At 42.6% G+C, this 19,055-nt stretch overlaps 1 protein-coding gene across 1 annotated transcript in view; it reads left to right on the top strand.

Annotated features, from left to right (window-relative positions):
* Positions 1–15,745, top strand: part of NWD2 (NACHT and WD repeat domain containing 2) — a 242,161-nt gene extending 226,416 nt beyond the window's left edge. Inside the window, exons 5-7 of the mRNA XM_027544238.1 lie at positions 1,271–1,415; positions 6,327–6,916; positions 11,766–15,745. Coding sequence (XP_027400039.1) covers positions 1,271–1,415; positions 6,327–6,916; positions 11,766–15,698 — 4,668 coding nt within the window. The 3' untranslated portion in view covers positions 15,699–15,745. The remainder of the gene's footprint in view (positions 1–1,270; positions 1,416–6,326; positions 6,917–11,765) is intronic.
* Positions 15,746–19,055: the final 3,310 nt, after the last annotated feature.

Raw genomic sequence — 19,055 nt, forward strand, 5'->3', positions numbered from 1 at the left:
TTAATTGGCTTTAGCTGTTCCTTCAAACCTCTGCTGCTGCTAAGTCACTTCAGTTGTGTCTAACTCTGTATGACCCCATAGACGTCAGCCCACCAGGCTCCCCCATCCCTGGGATTCTCCAGGCAAGAACACTGGAGTGGGTTGCCATTTTCTTCTCCAATGCATGAAAGTGAAATGTGAAAGTGAAGTCGCTCAGTCGTGTCTGACCTTCTGCGACCCCATGGACTGTAGCCTTCAGGCTCCTCCACCCATGGGATTTTCCAGGCAAGAGTACTGGAGGGGGGTGCCATCGCCTTCTCCACTATGAGCCTCTAGGGAAGTTTAAATTATTGACTGAACCATGTTTCTGCATAAATTGTTGTTAAGTAAATGATTGTTTGAATAAGATTATCAGCAAGATTCTATAAATGTTACTTTCTTGGTAGGCACTCCTATTTTATTTCCTAGAGAATAAAAAAAAAAAAAAATGAGGAAGAAACAACTAAAGACAATTAAACAGTAACATATGAGTCAGTCAGTTCAGTTGCTCAGTCGTGTCCAACTCTTTTCGACCCCATGGACTGCAGCACACCAGGCTTCCCTATCCATTACCAATTCCCAGAGCTTACTCAAACTCACGTCTGTCGAGTCAGTGATGCCATCCAACCATCTCATCCTCTGTAGTCCCCTTCTCCTCCTGCCTTCAATCTTTCCCAGCATCAGGGTCTTTTCCAATGAGTCAATTCTTTGCATCAGGTGGCCAAAGTATTGAAGTTTCAGCTTCAGCATCAGTCCTTCCGATGAATATTCAGGACTGATCTCCTTTAGGATGGACTGGTTGGATCTCCTTGCAGTCCAAGGGACTCTCAAGAGTCTTCTCCAACACCACAGTTCAAAAGCATTAATTCTTTGGTGCTCAGCTTTCTTTATCGTCCAACTCTCACATCCATACATGACTACTGGAAAAACCATCCTTTTGACTAGTCTGACCTATAACTGTATTGAAGATATGATTTTTGTTACAACATTTGAATCAAAACTCAAGAGTGAAACACACAATATATTGAGAAAATCAAACAAACAAATCCTGTTTGGCTTCACACCGTTGTGTCACTTGGGCGAGTTCACATCACTTTCAGGGTACTAGGGAGAATAAATGAGATACTATCCATTAAGCACCTGTCATGGTAAGGCCCATGGTAGACTTTCAAATAACAATGATTCTCTTCCTCTTAAATATTGAGTTTTATTGATGATTTAAGACTAACATCTCATTTTCACCTTTCTAAAGATGCAACCTTCTGCCAATGCCGAGAATGAGAAGACCTGGCAAGAGATATCAGATGAGATCAAGAAGATATTTAAGACTGCTGTAAAACTGTTACATGAAAAGGGGAAGATGAAACATAGCCAAGCCAAGAGGTACCTGTTCTCAGGTAATTTTTTTATGCATCTTCCGTAAACTGAGGAATTGATCATTAATAGATATATTCACTGTTTCCTTTTATGGTTCTGTAAATTTAATAGTATTTACTGCCTGATGAAATTTAATTTTTCTAAATGTTTTTATCTCCTGGAGAGACAAGTAAACTTTTTACTCAAAGATAAGCTTTTACTTACTTAACTTGAGGAATTCTCCAAAAATATGACTTTAAAAGAAATCAGAGGAGGCTGAATATAATAGACCAGACTCAGCCAGTATTTCTCAGTTGAACTGTTCATTAATTCACTTGCTCAGCAAACATTTATTGAGGGCATATATATGCCAGGCACTGGGGCTACAACAATGATGAAGAAGGCAAGGTTTCTGCTCTCCTGGAACTTATTGTTTAGTGAGGAGAAAATAAGTGATAGGCAAGTAATCAAATAAATGAACAATATCATGTCAGAAAGGATAAGTGCTATGAATAAAATACAGTAATACAATAATAGGGCCTGAGGAAGGCTGTGGGGGTCCAGATTTAGATAGGGCAGGTGATAAGGAAATGACTTCTGAGCTAAATGGCAGAATGAATCAGAGCTGGCAGTGTCATATCTAAAATAGAGAATTCTAGGCAGAGGGATTGCCAGCTTCAAGATTCCTGAGACAGGAATGTCCTAAGCAAGTTCTAGGAGCAGGAAGAAGGTAAAGATTGCCAAGCTCAGAGAAGGAGAGATGAGGTTAGAAGGTGGGCACAGGCCATAATAACAATAGAAATAATCAATAGGCAATCTGTAATAGAAATAGAATAGAGTTTTATTCAAGCCAAACTGAGGACTGTAGCCTGAGAGAGACAGATTCAAGAAGCACTTGAATTGTGTTATAATTAGAGCTGGCAAGAAGTCAGGATGCATGTCAAATAAGGACTGGTTGGGGTCTGAAATGGTCACATAGTTACAATGGGTAGACCTTGAGACCTAGGCAGCTGCTAGCAGATATTATTTTGAGAATGAACTGGTGGTGTTCTTCCATCTGATACAGTTCAGAGAATTCAAGTTCTCAGTGATGCAGGAAAAATGTCTGAAACCCATACACAATGGCCACTGGTTCCATTTTGGATGCCTGAATCATAGATATTCCATTTTGATTTTTAGATGTATTCTTTCCTTTAGTGGTTAAATCAGATGTACAATGCATGTTTGATGGGCCAGAAGACAGGCTGTTCTATTTAACATGCAGTTCAACCCAAATCAAGTATAAGCCAGAATGACTTCCTCATATTTCAATCTGTGAAAATTTCTTCCATCACTGCATAAGATGGGAAGCTATCAGAGGTTGGGAAGTAAGGGAGTGGCAGGGTCTAGATTAGCCTTAAAATAAAAAATATCCCTAACTGCTGAGCAGAGACTCACTTGTGGGCCTTTTTCAGCTGTGGAAAAGAGGTTTTATTTTTAGGAATTGCCTAGGAAATCACATATCTGAAGGAATATGTCAGTCATAGTTTCCAGGGGATGCAGACTCCTAGGTAAAATAATTGGTTAAGTAGCATTTATTTTAAGAGGTGATAGCAAAGAATTATTGAAGAAAAAAGCAACAGTAGTTGCATTTTCAGACTGGTTTTGTGAATGATGTGGCAAAATGTTTGTGAAAACCTAAGAAGCACTTGATACCATTCTCGCCGGATATGCTTGTATTTCAACCTCAGAGAAAGTATGAATAATTTTGACAAATTCATTCTCCAGAAGATGTCAAAAATTGGGTCTTATTTTAGTTCTCCCTAAAAATGCTAAAATCACCAGGAATAAGTACTATCTTTAGAATATACAGGTAACATATATCCTTATTCCTCTGGGATCTTTTTGATCCATTTTTGAAGCCCTGGTTCTTTGTCTTTATCAAGGGCAAAACTCCCCTATTCCTAAAAAATGTGCTGTATCAGGAAAAAAATACCAAGAGCAAACACTCTGCTATTCTTGATATTAAGAGACACCAGTTGGGGAGGGCATCCTCTGACTCAGAGTTAGACAGCCCAAGTTTTAAAAAATTCATAAGCAAATACTTTCTCTTAATTTTCTCCACAATAAAGAACTTGGTCCACATGGATAGCCATATGAAGATTAATCATTTTGTACTAGATAGTATGAAATACTATAGCTGGCCTATTTTCTATTTGGGGTTACATCTCTAAAAGATATGCATGCTCATGAAATTTTAATTTACATTCCAACTCATTTTAAGACCATGTTTGCACAGTGAAAATTGCTGAAGAGGGGCCAATTCTTTGAAAAGGATAGAGTATATTTGTTTTGTGCCAGTCTATCAATAACCAATGTGGTAGTTAGACCAGCCTTTTTGTCTCTTATTAGGATTGCAAGATACTCTTCAGCAATCACCATCAGGTAACTTTGAAAAAATAAAGGCTTATAACTTGTAAGTGGAATAGGAAATGGCAACCCACTCCAGTATTCTTGCCTGGAGAATCCCATGGACAGAGAAGCCTGGAGGGCTACAGTCCATAGGGTCAGAAAAAGTTTGACATGACTGAACACACATACACATTACTTATAGGACCTGGAAATTCCAGAGCACATCTAAAGCTACACAACAAGGTCAGAAGCAGAGAGAGAAAGAGAGACAGAGCACACACATCTAGGGTTCTGCTTTTACTGGGCTCACTCTTTACTGGTAAATTTAAAACGTAAAAGTGGGAATTTAAAGCACAGGAAGAGAGAAAAACAAGTGGCCAGAAAGGTTAGTTACTGAAGTCCACCAAGAGCTCTTAAACAAAGGAGTCTCAGTGAGGGGGGCTGGCCTGCTCTGTATGTGTGGCTGTTAATGAGTTTATTCAAGATAGGTCTCATTGAAATGGACGCCTCAGCAATCAAAGCTTAAGTCAGACATTTGCATTATTAAAAAACAGTCCCCCCCCAAAAAAAAAAAACTGTCAGGGTTTACACTACAATATTACTTTAATATTTTCCGAAATCTTCAAATAAGAATACCAGATAGAGGGATTTCCCTGGTGGAACACAGATGGCTGGATAAGAAGAGGTGGACCAAAGGCTACTTTCTGCAGGAGTTCAGAATATCCAAATTTCTTGCATCTTTCCCTGTATATATTATAACAAATTTGTACTCTTCTACAAAAAGAAAAGTAGACATATGTTATATAAGCTTCCTTATCTGGCCTCCTGATACAATTTTCCTGAATAAAATCTTTGGTAAAACATATTGATTTGGGACTTTCCTGGTGATCTAGTGATTAAGGGCCCACATGCCCCTGCAGGGGACATGGGTTCAAGAAGATTCCACATGCCTCAGGGCGACTAAGCCCGTGTGCTACAGCTACTGAGCCCATACACCACAAGTACTGAAGCCCCAGTGCTCTAGAACCTGGGCTCTGCAACAGGAGAAGCCATCACAGTGAGAAGCTTACACACTACAACTAAATAAAGCCCATGTGAACTAACGAAGACCCAGCGCAGCCAAAAATAAATAAAATTTAAAAAAGAAACTATACTGATGTGAATAGCACAGCTTATTCAACACTGGTGGATATAAATACATCTCTTTTACTTCAATCACAAATCTTTATCAATTGCTATCATTACTGAAAAAATATTATCACAGAAGTTCTGCTAAAAGCTACCATTTTTAAATAAAATCCCCACCTCCCTTCATAGTTACTTTATAGAATATACCTGTTTCATTTTTGCTTGATGTGAGGGGTGTGGCCAGTATATTGAGATGGTCTAAGTTACAACCAGCCCCATCCCCTGCCCCCATGCTTCCACCAGATCCCAGCCCAGCAGTCACCGCCTTAAGAAAACCTTCTCTGACTTCTCCAAGTGGATTAGATTTCTCAATTGTTTGCTCTCAAGGCACCATATCATTCAACTTCCCAGACATAAAAATAATACATTTCTTTGTGGGACTCTGTGACTCATGTCTGCCATCTTCCACTGGACTATAAGCTTCATAATAGCTTTTTCTCTCAGCATTCTGTTTTCTCCCACCACTGTATCCTAAGCAACTAGCAGCATGCCTGGTACATAGCAGATGCTCAATTAAGACCAACTGGATAAAGAAAAGCAGAGGGGACAAAAGTTTCAAAAGACTGCTTGTTTTAAAATTCATGTCCATTGGTTTAATTATTTTAAATTTTTCCCTAAAATTGTGCATAATTGTTGCTTTTTATTGGTACTGATACAACTTTAAATGTTCTTATGGGGCCTCAAATGATTTAGAAAGTATATTTACTTTTATGTGAGCATATGTATTACAAGCCCTAACATGGTTTATCTCAGAAGAAATAAAGTTACATACTGAGTCATTTTCCTGTTCCTGCTCTGATGGGTGTAATGGGATTTAACAGTGACATGGATAATGGATAAATGAAATTAGCACATAGTTATATTTTGAACATGCTTTTACATTTATATTTACACATATATGTCTGGGGTATGCATCTCAAGCAAAATGGTGAAACCACAGTGGAGGAAAGACCCACGAGGAAGAAATAGACTAGATACGTCATGTGGCCTCTTCCTCGTTCTCTCCTTGCCCCAGTTAGTTCCTGCTCTCCACTCTTAGAACCTCTGGAGTCTGGGAGGAAAGCCACGTGGGAACTTAGAAGAAGCAACTATAAGCTTAGTGTGCTTTCTTTCTTATGATTATGTTCAACCTCTCCCTCAGGTCTTGGAGGAAATTAAACAATTGTATTTAGAATCCATTGTTCTGGGATCCAGGCTGTTCAGGAAAAGACAAATAGGAAATTAAGGACTTGAGAAATTATTCTAAAGATAACTCAGCTACACACTATAAGCAAAATAAACTACCACTACTGACTTGAGAGCCACATGCTAAAAGCGTGGGTGCGTTGCTTCTTGGTTCTAGACAGTAAACTCCTTGTTGTATTTTCTTTCAGCGATAGAGGATGAATTTGACTTTGCTCTAGGAAAGCAAACTCCAGCATTCCTGAAGAAGTGTGTTTGCTATATTAGGAAAATTGCTAACATTGAGCGTTTCGTGAAAATCCCGGAAATGGGAAAATACATGGATATAACTGGAACAGAACCAAGAATTATTCGGGACCCTGAAGCCCAAGAGAAGCTGATAAAACTCAGGGATGAATTTATTCCTACCATTGTTGCTTCATCTAATCTGAGAGTGTACACATCTGTTACTCATTGTGACATGAAACTAGGCTATTCCCAAGAAATAGAAAACCATTACATAGAAGGACTTGGTAAACAATTTTATGAGGACATGATTGACATAATTCAGGCCACGGTTCAACAGAATTTTGACACAGAAACTGATACGCTCTATGATGAAATCCTTCAGCATTCGTCCTTATGTAAAACATATGCCTCCTTCTACGAGTACAAATGTGAATCTCTAAACATCGTGCATAAATACATTCTTCCAAGCAAAACTGGGCACATCAACCCACTTATTATATATGGTGGACCATGCACTGGAAAGACCCTTCTGCTAGCTGAAGTAGCAAAGAAGGTAAATACCTATTCTTTTACATGTATGTTTGTAAAAACTGGGGAAAAGATCGAGTCAACCAAATTCACTTCCATTTTCTGTGTTTACTATGAATTATAATGGGTCCTTTTGGAATGGATACTTCAGCTTTTCTCTTTTGCTGGTATAACAATTATACTGAAAGATAAGACTCACGAGGTTCAATCCTAGAACAGCTTTGTTTTGTCTCTTGCTGTTCAAACTCATGTTGTGGAGCTAGTTCTCATCTGGCTGGAAACAAGGGCAGATCTCACAACTCTTCTCATCACTCTCAGCAAAGACAAGCCCTCTGATTGCTTCTGGATACTAAATCCATCTCAGTTCAGCAATTAATATGTCCAGTTGAAGATGATAATGAATACTTCAGTCTACATCTCCTTCCCCCGACTGAGGCCAACCATATGCCAGGCCCCTCCAGCAGGAAGTAGGAACATGACCATCTTCTCCTTTCTTACACCACCCCGCACTTCTTCCCCTCCATCCCTAACCCCAACCACGCTCTGACTTCTATAGGTTGTGATTTAGGGGATGTAGGTAAGGTGGCCAGAACATTCTTATAGACCAGTATTCTTCTGACCTGGACTCTGCATTCTGGTCTTGGAAGGTGTTTAAAACTTCCTCCTGTTTCTTCTGAGGCCTTTTCCTGGTTTCCCAAAGGTCTTTTCCCTCTCACATAACCCGACCTGTCCTCACTGAGCACCTCTCACCTGCTGTTCCCTAGGCACAGGGAACCGCATTGTTTTTCCATCTGGTCACCCCATGGCTCCTAGACATCCAGCAACACATATCCTAGTATCTTTAGGCCAAGAGCCTCTCCACAGCCCAGCAAGCTCCCTTAGACAGGAACTGGGAAAAACAGAACCAGCAGAAACCCTCACCACTCCCACTTACCAGTGGCTGACATCTGAAACATGGGAAACACTTGGGTACTGTTTTGCCCTGAGAAACTCCAGTCCCAAAAGGGCATCTCTCTATCACTCCTCCATTGGAGCAACTAGCCAGGCTCACTCACTCAACCTCCATATTCCTCAGCTGTCATCAGACCCAGATGACTGTTTCTCAAGCCCTAGGGGACATCCTGAAAGTGGTCCATTGCAGCCTCTTTCCCAAAGGTAGAAGTGAGAAGTGGGCATCTATCAGTCCTCCACTTTGGGAGTAGGGTGGTGAGACATATAACCCACAGCATCCTCATCTCCCCACTTCCCTGGTGGCTCAGTGCTAAAGAACCCGCCTGCCAATGCAGGAGACACAGGCGACACGGGTTTGATCCCTGGGTCGGGATGATCCCCTGGAGAAAGATATGGCCATCCAGTATTCTTGCCTGAGAGATTCCATGAACAGAGGAGCCTGGCAGGCTACAGTCTATGGGGTCGCAAAGAGTCAGACACGACTTAGCCACTAAACAACAACAATAAAATCCTCCTCTCCCATTTTTTTTTCTTGGCCCCTTTTTCAGGCTGGAGGCAAGGAGTCCACCAAAGGTAGCAAAACTAGTTTTCAAAATTCCCTTTCAAGTCTTGCAAGATGGGCTGGAGCTTCACTCTGGAATGTGGTGTCTATTGTCTAAACTCGGTGAAACTAGTACCAGTTTTAACCTCCTGTTACACTTGATACCAAAGTCTGATGGTTTATACTATCCGGGGGTTACTTCAGAATCTTTGTATTGCTCTTCTTGTGGCTACTGTCTTAAAAACAGAGGTTTCCTTAACTGTGTGAACATTCTCATGATCTATCACGTGCTACACAATCTTATCTTGAGGACAAGAAAAGGGACGATTGTGTTGCACCTCATGTGGGGATTAGGTCCCAAAGTGAGGACACAGGTGACAACCACGTATATCAGACTTACATTTAAAGTCCCTAGGAAGGCCCATCTACCATTTCTCAATCTGCCACACCCAGCTGCTGGTTTTCCTTCTGGTATTAGGGTATGAGCCCTTTCTTCAACTGAAACGGCAGGCTTATATTTAGGGGCCACGTTGTGTCAAAATAGGTGTGTGCATGTGCGTGTGTGTGACCATCTGCCTGTGCCTGCATACTACTTTGTAGGTGTGTCTTCAAACTTTAGAATTATTCCAAGTGAGCAAGACAGTAATGCTACAAGGGGAACTGAAATCAAATGAGAAAACACTTGGTGTATGCACTTCATCGGAGAAGGCGACTGCGCCCCACTCCAGTACTCTTGCCTGGAAAATCCCATGGGCGGAGGAGCCTGGTGGGCTGTAGTCCATGGGGTCGCGAAGAGTTGGACACAACTGAGCGACTTCACTTTCACTTTTCACTTTCTTGCATTGGAGAAGGAAATGGCAACCCACTCCAGTGTTCTTGCTCGGCGGAGCCTGGTGGGCTGCCGTCTATGGGGTCGCAGAGAGTCAGACACAACTGAAGCAACTTAGCAGCAGCAGCAGCAGCAACAACACACACTTCGCACTCACTCTAGGGCTTTTTCCTTGTGGAAGAGGAGAGGATAAAAGTGGTTGCAGGAACAATGCACATGTGATGCAACCCTCTGTGTCCAGCACGGTAGTCGTGTGATGTGTGTGATATGGCTGTACACACACGCAGTCCCCGTGGGCAGAGTGTGGTGACAGTCAACTTAAACAATGGCCTTCCGAGTGCTCACTGTTCTGGGTATGTTGTGCAACCACCATGGTCTCAGAGGAGCCTTGCCTAGTTTTAGGTCCCCTGCCTGGACTCTGCTTTCTTCTCCTCCCTCCTGGAGAACATCTGCTCTAGTCCCTCCCTCATCTCCACCAATCTGTGCTCTCGTGACCTGTGTCCCTTGTAAGGATCCAGACAGGCATCTCAGGTTTGTCTCCAGGTCGTCTCTTGTGCAACCTGTCCCAACATTTCCTGGGACATGAGCTCATATCAAAAGGCCATTCTTTATAGATATCGCATATCCTCCAACCCGGGATTGGGAAGAAGAATGATGCATATAATCATCATAAGCCATCCACACAGGGACAAACAGATTGTATTCTGTTTCTGATTTGCCACCGAAGGACAGCGGTAAAATGGAGGGATTCTGTGTGTGCGTGCATGTGCGCATGCTCAGCCATGTCTGACTCTTTGTGACCCCATGGACTGTAGCCCATTAGGCTCCTCTGTCCGTGGGATTTTCCAAGCAAGAATACTGTACCTTCCTCCAAATTAGCTTCAAAGGTTAGGGCCAAACACCAAAAATGAGTTGCTTATTTTCCTTAGCAGTTAGTTTTGAAACTGACATCCATGAATCTTCTAAACTTATTCATCTAAACTACCTATTGGGGAACCAAGTTTCATAAACCTACTTCTTAATGTATTAGAAAATAAGTCTTTTTCTAAGGAATATCCTTGGTGAATTCCAAAGATTACTGAAAAACATTATCTCCCTAAAAGTATGCTTTGGAATGTTTATACTTTGATCATATCCCTTTTTGTCCTTACCTTTCCAGACAGAAAAATACTAAACCTAGCAGCCCTCTCACATAATGTTATCCCTTTAACTGTAAATTTAAAAAAGAGAGAGTGGGAGACAGAGAACACTCAAATGAAAGTCAGATATGACTTCTATTCCATTTTCATCTCTTGATAATCATTGAACTACGAGCAAACTATTTATCTGGCTTGGGCCTCAGTTTCCTCTTCTGTTACATGATACTGTAATCTGTAATCCCATGTGTCCTACAGAGAGATAACGTGAGGCCTGATGACTGCCTGTTTATATAGTAAACTGTCTGTTATAAAGCACAAATTCAGCCAAACTCATTTAATCCACATTATCAGATTTTTATGATAATAATAAAAAATAATAATGATGACCTTATATCATCATAATAGACTAAAAGTCTCTGAGTCATAAAAGATTATATTCAATATCATTTTATTGCTGAATATTTTTATTACATTCTAATTAACTAGAAGGCTTCCCAGGTGGCTCAGTGGTAAAGAATCTGCCTGCTAAGCAGAAGATACAAGTTTGATCCCGGGGTCAGGAAGATCCCCTGGAGAAGGAAATGGCAACCCACTCCAGTATTCTTTCCTGGGAAATCCCATGGACAGAGGAGTCTGGCGGGCATAGTGCCTAAGGTCACGAAAGAATTGGACATGACTCAGTGATTAAAATACAACAAAAGTTAACTAGACCATGGTCAGCCTTATGTAACCTCAACCAAGGAAAATAATTGACTTGACCTAATGTGTAGGTCCCAGGTGGCTCAGTCGGTAAAGAATCTGCCTGCAATGTGGAGACCTGGGTTCAATCCTTGGTTCGATTCTTGTGTTGGAAAGATCCTCTGGAGGAGGGCATGGCAACCCACTCCAGTATTCTTGCCTGGAGAACCCCCACTGACAGAGAAGCCTGGTGGGCTACGGTTCATGGGGTCACAAAGAGTCGGACACGTCTGAGAGACTAAGCATACAATGTGTAGGTCATTACTTAATCTATTCATTAAATATTTACCAAGCACCTACCATGTGCCAACAACTGTGCCAAGAAATGGAAATTCAGTGATGAGGAACTAAGCATACTAGATATTCAGATTTACAGTTGGTGAAATGCTTTGTAACTTTTAGAATACAAGCCAAATGCTGCCTTGTGGTTGACTGCTACTGTTACCATTGTTTTATTACCTTTAGTGGAGTGATCCTGAGCATTTCACCAATAGACTTGCGTGCATGAGCTTTGTGACAGCTCTCTGACCATCTCAGGCTTTTCCATCTCCTGGGTCTAGGTTACTTTCTGTCTGGTTGGGGTTACCAGAAGGCTGATCTCTGCAGAGAGGAAGTGTTGTTGCATGTGACCATGTGAATATGTATCTCCATTCTAAACGCCACCTTTGTGTTTTAGGCTTATGGCTGGCTACATGAAGACACAGGACCAGAATCTGACCCAGTTGTAGTCGTGAGGTTTCTAGGAACCACAGACTTGAGTACTAATCTTAAGTCTCTCCTTCTAAGTGTTTGTGAACAGTTGGCTGTGAACTACCGGTGCCTGGTTCAGAGCTACCCTAAGAAGATCCATGACCTCCGTGACTTATTCATAAACCTTTTGAATGAGTCTTCATTGCAGAGACCTCTCGTGGTCATATTCGATGCCCTGGAGCAGCTCTCAGAAAGCGACGAGGCCCGGAAGCTCTGGTGGCTTCCCGTGCACCTTCCCCGCTTCGTCCGGATCGTCCTCTCCACACTGCCCAACAAACATGGGATCCTGCAGAAACTGAGGTGCCTTATCCATGAAGAAGACAACTATATTGAGCTGATTCCCCGGGACAGGAAGATGTGCAGCCAGGTGCTCAAACACCAGCTGCTGCGGGTCAAAAGGAAGGTCACGTCAGGCCAGCAGATTTACGTGAACAACGCCTTCTCCAAGTGCACGCTGCCCATGTTTGTGAACCTGACCTTCAGGGAAGTGAGACACTGGCGATCTCACAGAGACGTCGACGAGTCCTCCCTCTGTGTCACCGTGCACGAAAGCATAGAGCAGCTCTTCTGGTCCCTGGAGCGAAAGTGTGGGCAGAAACTCGTCTCTCGGGCTCTCGGTTACATCACCATGGCCAAAATGGGTTTGAGTGAGATGGAGCTGGAGGACGTGCTGGCCCTGGACAACAGTGTGATGAATGAGCTCAATGAGAACACCAGGCCCAGCAATCCCCTGAGGGTACCTTATCTGTACATTGCAAAGCTCAAGGAGGGACTCAGTGGATACCTAATTGAGAGACACGTGAAGAATGTCACCCTGCTGGTCTGGGCCAATAGACACCTGCAGCTCATAGCCCAGAAGCTATATCTGCAGGACAAGAGCGACCTGCATGAAATGCATACCATACTGGCAGACTACTTTCTGGGAGTCTGGTCAGGGGGCAGGAGGAAAGCTTTCTGCCTGGAAGACCCCTACCTGAACGGCTGCCTTGACTTGGAGAGCAAAAGCCTGCTGGAGGAGGAGAGACACTTCATGGAGCAGGCTTCCTTCGACAGGCAGGCCCCTGACCAGCCCTGGGTCTTCCAGTGCAATCCACTTGAGCCTGACATCTTTTTTGTCAACCATCGGAAAATGTGTGAGCTGCTGTACCACCTGACAAGGTGTGGGAAGACTGAAGACCTGCTCTATGGCATCATCATGAACTTCAGCTGGCTTTACACCATGATCAAAATCGGCCAGTTCGACAAAGTGCTCGCGGACATTGAGCTGGCTTACATCTACTCGCAGGAGAAGGAGCTGAAGTTCCTGGCAAGCACCCTCCGCAGCATCAAAACCAAGGTCGTTGCATTCCCCGGCTCCCTCTCCGCAGAGCTTCAGCAGAGGCTGCTGCCTGTTGTGAGCTCCCTGCCCAAACTTAGACACCTTCTCTTAGAATGTGACAAAGATGGGCCCAAATACTGCTCCATTGTGCCATTACACTCATCCATGGATGTGACCTACAGCCCAGAGCGACTTCCCTTGTCATCTAGTCACCTGCATGTCACCGAGATTCTGCCCACCTGTAACCCCAGTACAGTCCTCACGGCTTTAGAAAATGGTTCCATCAGCACTTGGGATGTGGAAACGCGTCAACTGCTTAGGCAAATCACAACAGCCCAGTCTGTCATCCTGGGCATGAAACTCAGCAATGATGAAAAGTATCTCGTGGTGGCAACAACAAATAATACCCTGCTGGTTTACGACAATGTAAATTCTTGCCTCCTGTCTGAAGTAGAAATCAAAGGGACCAAGCATGGAAGTGGCTCCACCTACATCAATGGATTTACACTGTCCATCAAACATGCTCTGGCCTGGCTCGAAGCCAGCAAAGATGTCACTGTCATTGATCTGCTCTATGGATGGCCCCTTTACCAGTTCCACTGCTGGTACGAAGTGACCTGCGTCCAGTGCTCACTAGACGGTGTGTATGCCTTCTGTGGACAGTACCTGAACACCACCACCATCTTTCATCTAGGGAGTGGAGAAAAGTTATGTACAGTGACATCTGAATTTTCAGGTGGGTTTGTGAAGTTCCTTCTTATCTTGGACACAGCTCAGGAAATGGTAATGGTAGACAGTGAGGGCAGCCTTTCTGTTTGGAACACAGAGGACATCTCCAACCCCCAGCTGACTGATGACTTTGACTGTCGCAGGGAAGACAGTGAGGTGGTCAGCATTGAACTTTCAGAGGACCAAAGTGCGGTTCTTATCTGTAAGGCCCTCAGCATCGAGCTCTTAGACACTGGCCTGTGGAAGGTGGCAGAAAAGTTCAGAGCAAAGCACAATGAACGCTTTATATCAGCTGTGCTGTCCAAGAACGGAGACTGCATCATTGCGACCATGGAAAACACCTCGGCTGTGTTCTTCTGGAGGCGGGACACGGGGCAGTGTATGGCGAGCTTACAGGAAATCTCAGGTACCATAGTCAAGTTGGTGAAATCCAGTCACCACAATATGCTGCTGTCTTTATCCACCAGTGGTGTTCTTTCCATCTGGGACATAGATATAATCACAGCTATGTCCAACATAGATAAGACTGGAAAACCCATCCAAAGTCTGGTGTTACCTGCTCGCGGGGAGATCATTTACTCCCTCGATGGCTCAGATTGTGTTCACAAGTGGAACTTCAGCAGCGGGTTCCTTGAAGCAGTGTTCAAGCACGAAGGAACGGTTGAGCACTGCGTGCTGACGTCCTCTGGAGACGTCATGGTGACGTCAGATGATAAGAGCAGCCAGTATGTCTGGCACACCAGCAGTGGTGAAAACCTCTTTCGAATTAATGGGCAGAGAATCTCTCAGCTGCTGATTACACACAATGACCAGTTTGTGGTCTCTCTCTGTGAGGAAAATGCCTCCAGGGTTTGGAGACTGGCCACGGGCCACAGGGTGTGCAACATCCTGACCAGTCTGCAGAATGCCTTCATCACCTCTGCGAACACCTTCGTGGTGGGCATGACCAAAAGCAAGGTGCTGGCGGTCAGTCTTTGGACAGGAAGCATCACCAAGAAGTTCTGCTGCGAAGACGGCACCACCATTGTGAATTTTAAATTGATTCCTGACTGCCCGGATATCATCGTGTTTATCACGTCGGCTGAGACGGTTAATATCTGGAGTCTGACAGAAGAAGTGATCTGCCGCCGTGTGCAACTTCCAAACAACTTCCTGAAAAACCTAGAGGATTTTGAAATCTCTCCCAATGGAAAGCTAGGCATTATTTCCAGGGGAGATGAGAATATCAACGTGCTGGATTTACACAGCGGCAAATTACGGGTGGTGCATGCCTCGGGGGTCATCTGGAGGCAGAGGTTGTCTCGAGACGGTCGCTACCTGGTATACATTTGTTTCCGAAACGGGGAAGAAGAGGATGAAAATGGTGCAATATCCAGTTTGATTGTCATGAGACTGGCCGATGGCAAAAATATCGGTGCTTGTTCCCTTTACAAAACACCAACTTTCCTTGCCCTCTCCCAGCGGCACCTGAACATCATTGTGGGTTTTGACGATGGCAGCATAGGGATATACACCGTGGTGGACCGTGTAGATGCTGCACTGAAAATTAAAATCGCCACTTCAAACAGCAGACAAATTTTCAACAACGCGACACAGACATCCAGGCCAAAGTGTAATAGTTACTGTTTTAAAGTATCTGTGGATTGTCTATGGAGAGAGTCGACTGAGGTTTTTGCAAGAGACAGTCCCATCACCGTGAGTGACTCCTCAGAACCCAACGAGTCAACACCCTCCAAGAAACACAACTCCTGCTACGAGCGGGTGTGCTCTGCCCTGGAATCCAGGGGCCACAGCTATGCCCCTGACAACTAACAAAATGTTTTTCCTGCTTAGCAGAACTACATCATACACACATAAAAGGAAAAAAAAATACCTTCTGTATCCCAAATGATACACATTCATTCTTAAAAGACAGGAAAGATGCTGGAGTTCCAGTATTAATTATTGCCATTCTCATACATTGAGACAATCCCCTGGAGAAGGGAATGGCAACCCACTCCAGTATTCTTGCCTAGAGAAAACCATGGACAGAGGAGCCTGGCAGGCTACAGTCCATGAGGTCACAAAGAGTCAGACACGACTGAGCAACTAACACACACACATGAAATGTACAGAAATGTGAAATTATTTGTAAAGTCAGTCTTTTTGACAAAGTTTACCCAAGAATGAAGTCTTGACAGAATTTCTAGAAATCACATTTACATGGCTATATCAGTGGAAAGGTAGAGAGTAGTTTTTAAATTAACTGGACTGGAAGAAGCAGCTTAACTCATCCCATTGTCCAGATGAGAGAGGTTAGAGCTACACACAGACCATCTGGACTGGAGTTAGTCCTACAGCAACAGGTTGAAATTGTGAACACAAACTGCTGTTGGACTTCAAATGATTGTGGATAACTAAACACAGCCTTAATCTCTCCTTACATTTTTACGATCCTGACAACTGTGTCAATCCAGTCTGCAGATGGAAGGTCTAAAGGTGCAAAATAATGTAACAAAAATGCCCAGAGGTACTCCCAGTTTCCCAACAGAAGGGATGTGAGGTATGAGGCCACAGACTGGACTGGGGCAAGAGCTGCCTCCTGCTATTACAGGGCTACTGAACATACACAGTCAGTCTTCATTACAACTGCATGCAAGGGTTTCTGTATCATGGAACACACAATTTTTAAACTATTTTCTGGGCTGCAAAGGAACACATTTAATATGAAATCACAATCTTTTCATGCCATTTTGAAATGCCTGTTTGTGCTGGGTGTAAAAATGTTACAGAAAGGGCATTATAAACGTGGTCAAAACACCTGTTCATTTCTATCATTGTACCAACAAAAGGCTGTGCTATAGAAGTTGGTTGTGTGGAAGCATAAACTATTTCCTAAATCCCTGCAGTAAATCTTATTAGAAGGAAAGCTTTCTCAACATGCCATCTGTGGAATACTGACGACATTTGCCTTACTTATTCTCATTCTTCTTCTTTCCTGTGTAAAACGCAGATAGCTGACCAAATACTCTGGGACAAACTGAATATGCCTGTCTTCGTGCTAAAATATTGCATAAATCTTAAGGGTGTCCAAAGGCTCTTTACTGTCCTGTTTGTAAGCACTTTCTTACTTCTATACACTATATGTATCCTCCTTTATCCGTTATCCTTTCTGCCTGAGGATTCTCTGGAGTCTTTTATAGTCTTAGCCGTTTCAAAGCAGAAGCTATGAAATTGGTATTTAATGTTTTTTAAAAACTACTTCTCCTGTTTAAAAGAAAATATTACATCCCAGTAGGGGAACATGATTTTTTCCTTCCATATCCCCCTCATGGCATGTCCTTGGATGACTTTCCAATGGTGATCAGTAGTAGTGGTTTGGTTTAAAGGGACCATGATGTCTTGAGAAGACAGAAAAATGAACAAGGCACTGACTTTCGGCCAGCTCTGCCTTGAACTCATCTATAGACAGATCTTTAACGTCCCAAACGTATTGTTTTCTTAAACTGCAAGTATAAAGGTAGTGATAGTTCCTCTGTTGACCTCACAGAGATGTGGGGGAAAAATGTGAGAAAAAAGGAGCGCTACATCCTAATTGTTAATGCTAATGGCAGAAACAAATGATCTAACCCACAGGGAATCCAATATAGCTGTATTTCACTTTGGAAAGCAGTTTGACACATAAGCATACAGAGATGAGGTTCAGATAGGAAACACCCCAGTGAAAAGATTTTTTTCCAGTATGTTCCTCCTTGTCTAGCTACCAACCAGGGAGGTGGTAGCCCAGAGAAGTTTCAGCCCACGTACAGATTACTTGGAGTTGATTGTATGAGTCAATGCTTTTTTTTTTTTAGCTCTTTGGAGGTAATACATTCTTATTCCTGTCATTATCAGTTGGACCTCCATGCTACACCTTTCTAAGAATTAAATGCCTAGATGGATTCAATGTAGTGTGAATGTTCTATGTAACAGCTAATAGAGTTTTAACAAGTGACTTGAATGATTTTTCCTAACTTGTTTGCAACTGATAGCTCATATTGAATGTTTTTATGTAAACTTTGTATTGTTGGGAAGAATTACCCAATCAGAGATTTATATTTTCATAAATGTTACATTTAGTTAAATTTTGTTACAGAGTTGTTACACTAGAAAATTATTGCAGTCTTCAAAAAAGGTATAGTCTTGTGTATGTATTGTTTGTATGAATAAAGGATAAACTACTTAGATTTGCATGGTGTTTATTTTTCTCCCCCAACTTTAGCAGGTTCAGTTCAATATCTTCAATATTAATAATTGTTTATGCTTACTGAGTGCTTACTGTACATGAGACACTTTTTGGAGCTTTGCATGTTCTAAGCCATGTAATCTTCACAAGAGCCATATGAAGTAGGCACTGGAAACATTCCAAAGGTACAGATGAAGAAAACTAAAAACAGAGGTCCAGAGGGAATCGCTGAACAGGATTTCAGCACATCATCAATTTCTTTTTGTTACCTTCTCACAGCACATAAAAATAAAGCATTGAGTATCTAGCAGACACTTATTAATAATAACTTAGAAGAATATTCTCTAATTTCCAGATTATAGACCAGACTAGGCTCTGAAGTTTACTGGAGGTCCTTGCAAACTCCCAGAATTTTCAGGTATAACCATAACCACAATAGTTGAGGCATTCATTCAGCAAATATTCACTTGGGTATGCATTCTGCCACGATGACAAATTTGACTAAAATAGGTTATACCTTCTTTGATTTCAGTCTTAATAGGAAAACAGGAAGCAAGTACTATGTGTAGTACATCAAATTCAGTTCTCAGAGAAAATGTAGAGGAGTGGATCATTATTATTTGCATAAGACTATTTAATATACATGAAGTTTGCTGTTTATATAAATATCTTCCCTCCTAGGAGCAAGAATACAACAAACACTGTACTTGCTATGTCCAAGATATTATGTTACGCCTAGGGTGATTTAAAAATTAGTCATGCACACCTCTGCCCTCCAGAATCCTATAATCTAAGGGAGGTGCAACTAAATTACATATAAGACAGACTATGATTTAAAAAAAAAAAAAAGTTGTTAAACGTGAAAGCCAGGTGCTAAGGATACACTGCAGCTGCTGCTGCTGCTCAGTCGCTTCAGTCATGTCCGACTCTGTGCGACCCCATAGACGGCAGCCCACCAGGCTCTC

Source organism: Bos indicus x Bos taurus, chromosome 6, assembly GCF_003369695.1.
Source record: "Bos indicus x Bos taurus breed Angus x Brahman F1 hybrid chromosome 6, Bos_hybrid_MaternalHap_v2.0, whole genome shotgun sequence".
NCBI lineage: Eukaryota > Metazoa > Chordata > Mammalia > Artiodactyla > Bovidae > Bos > Bos indicus x Bos taurus.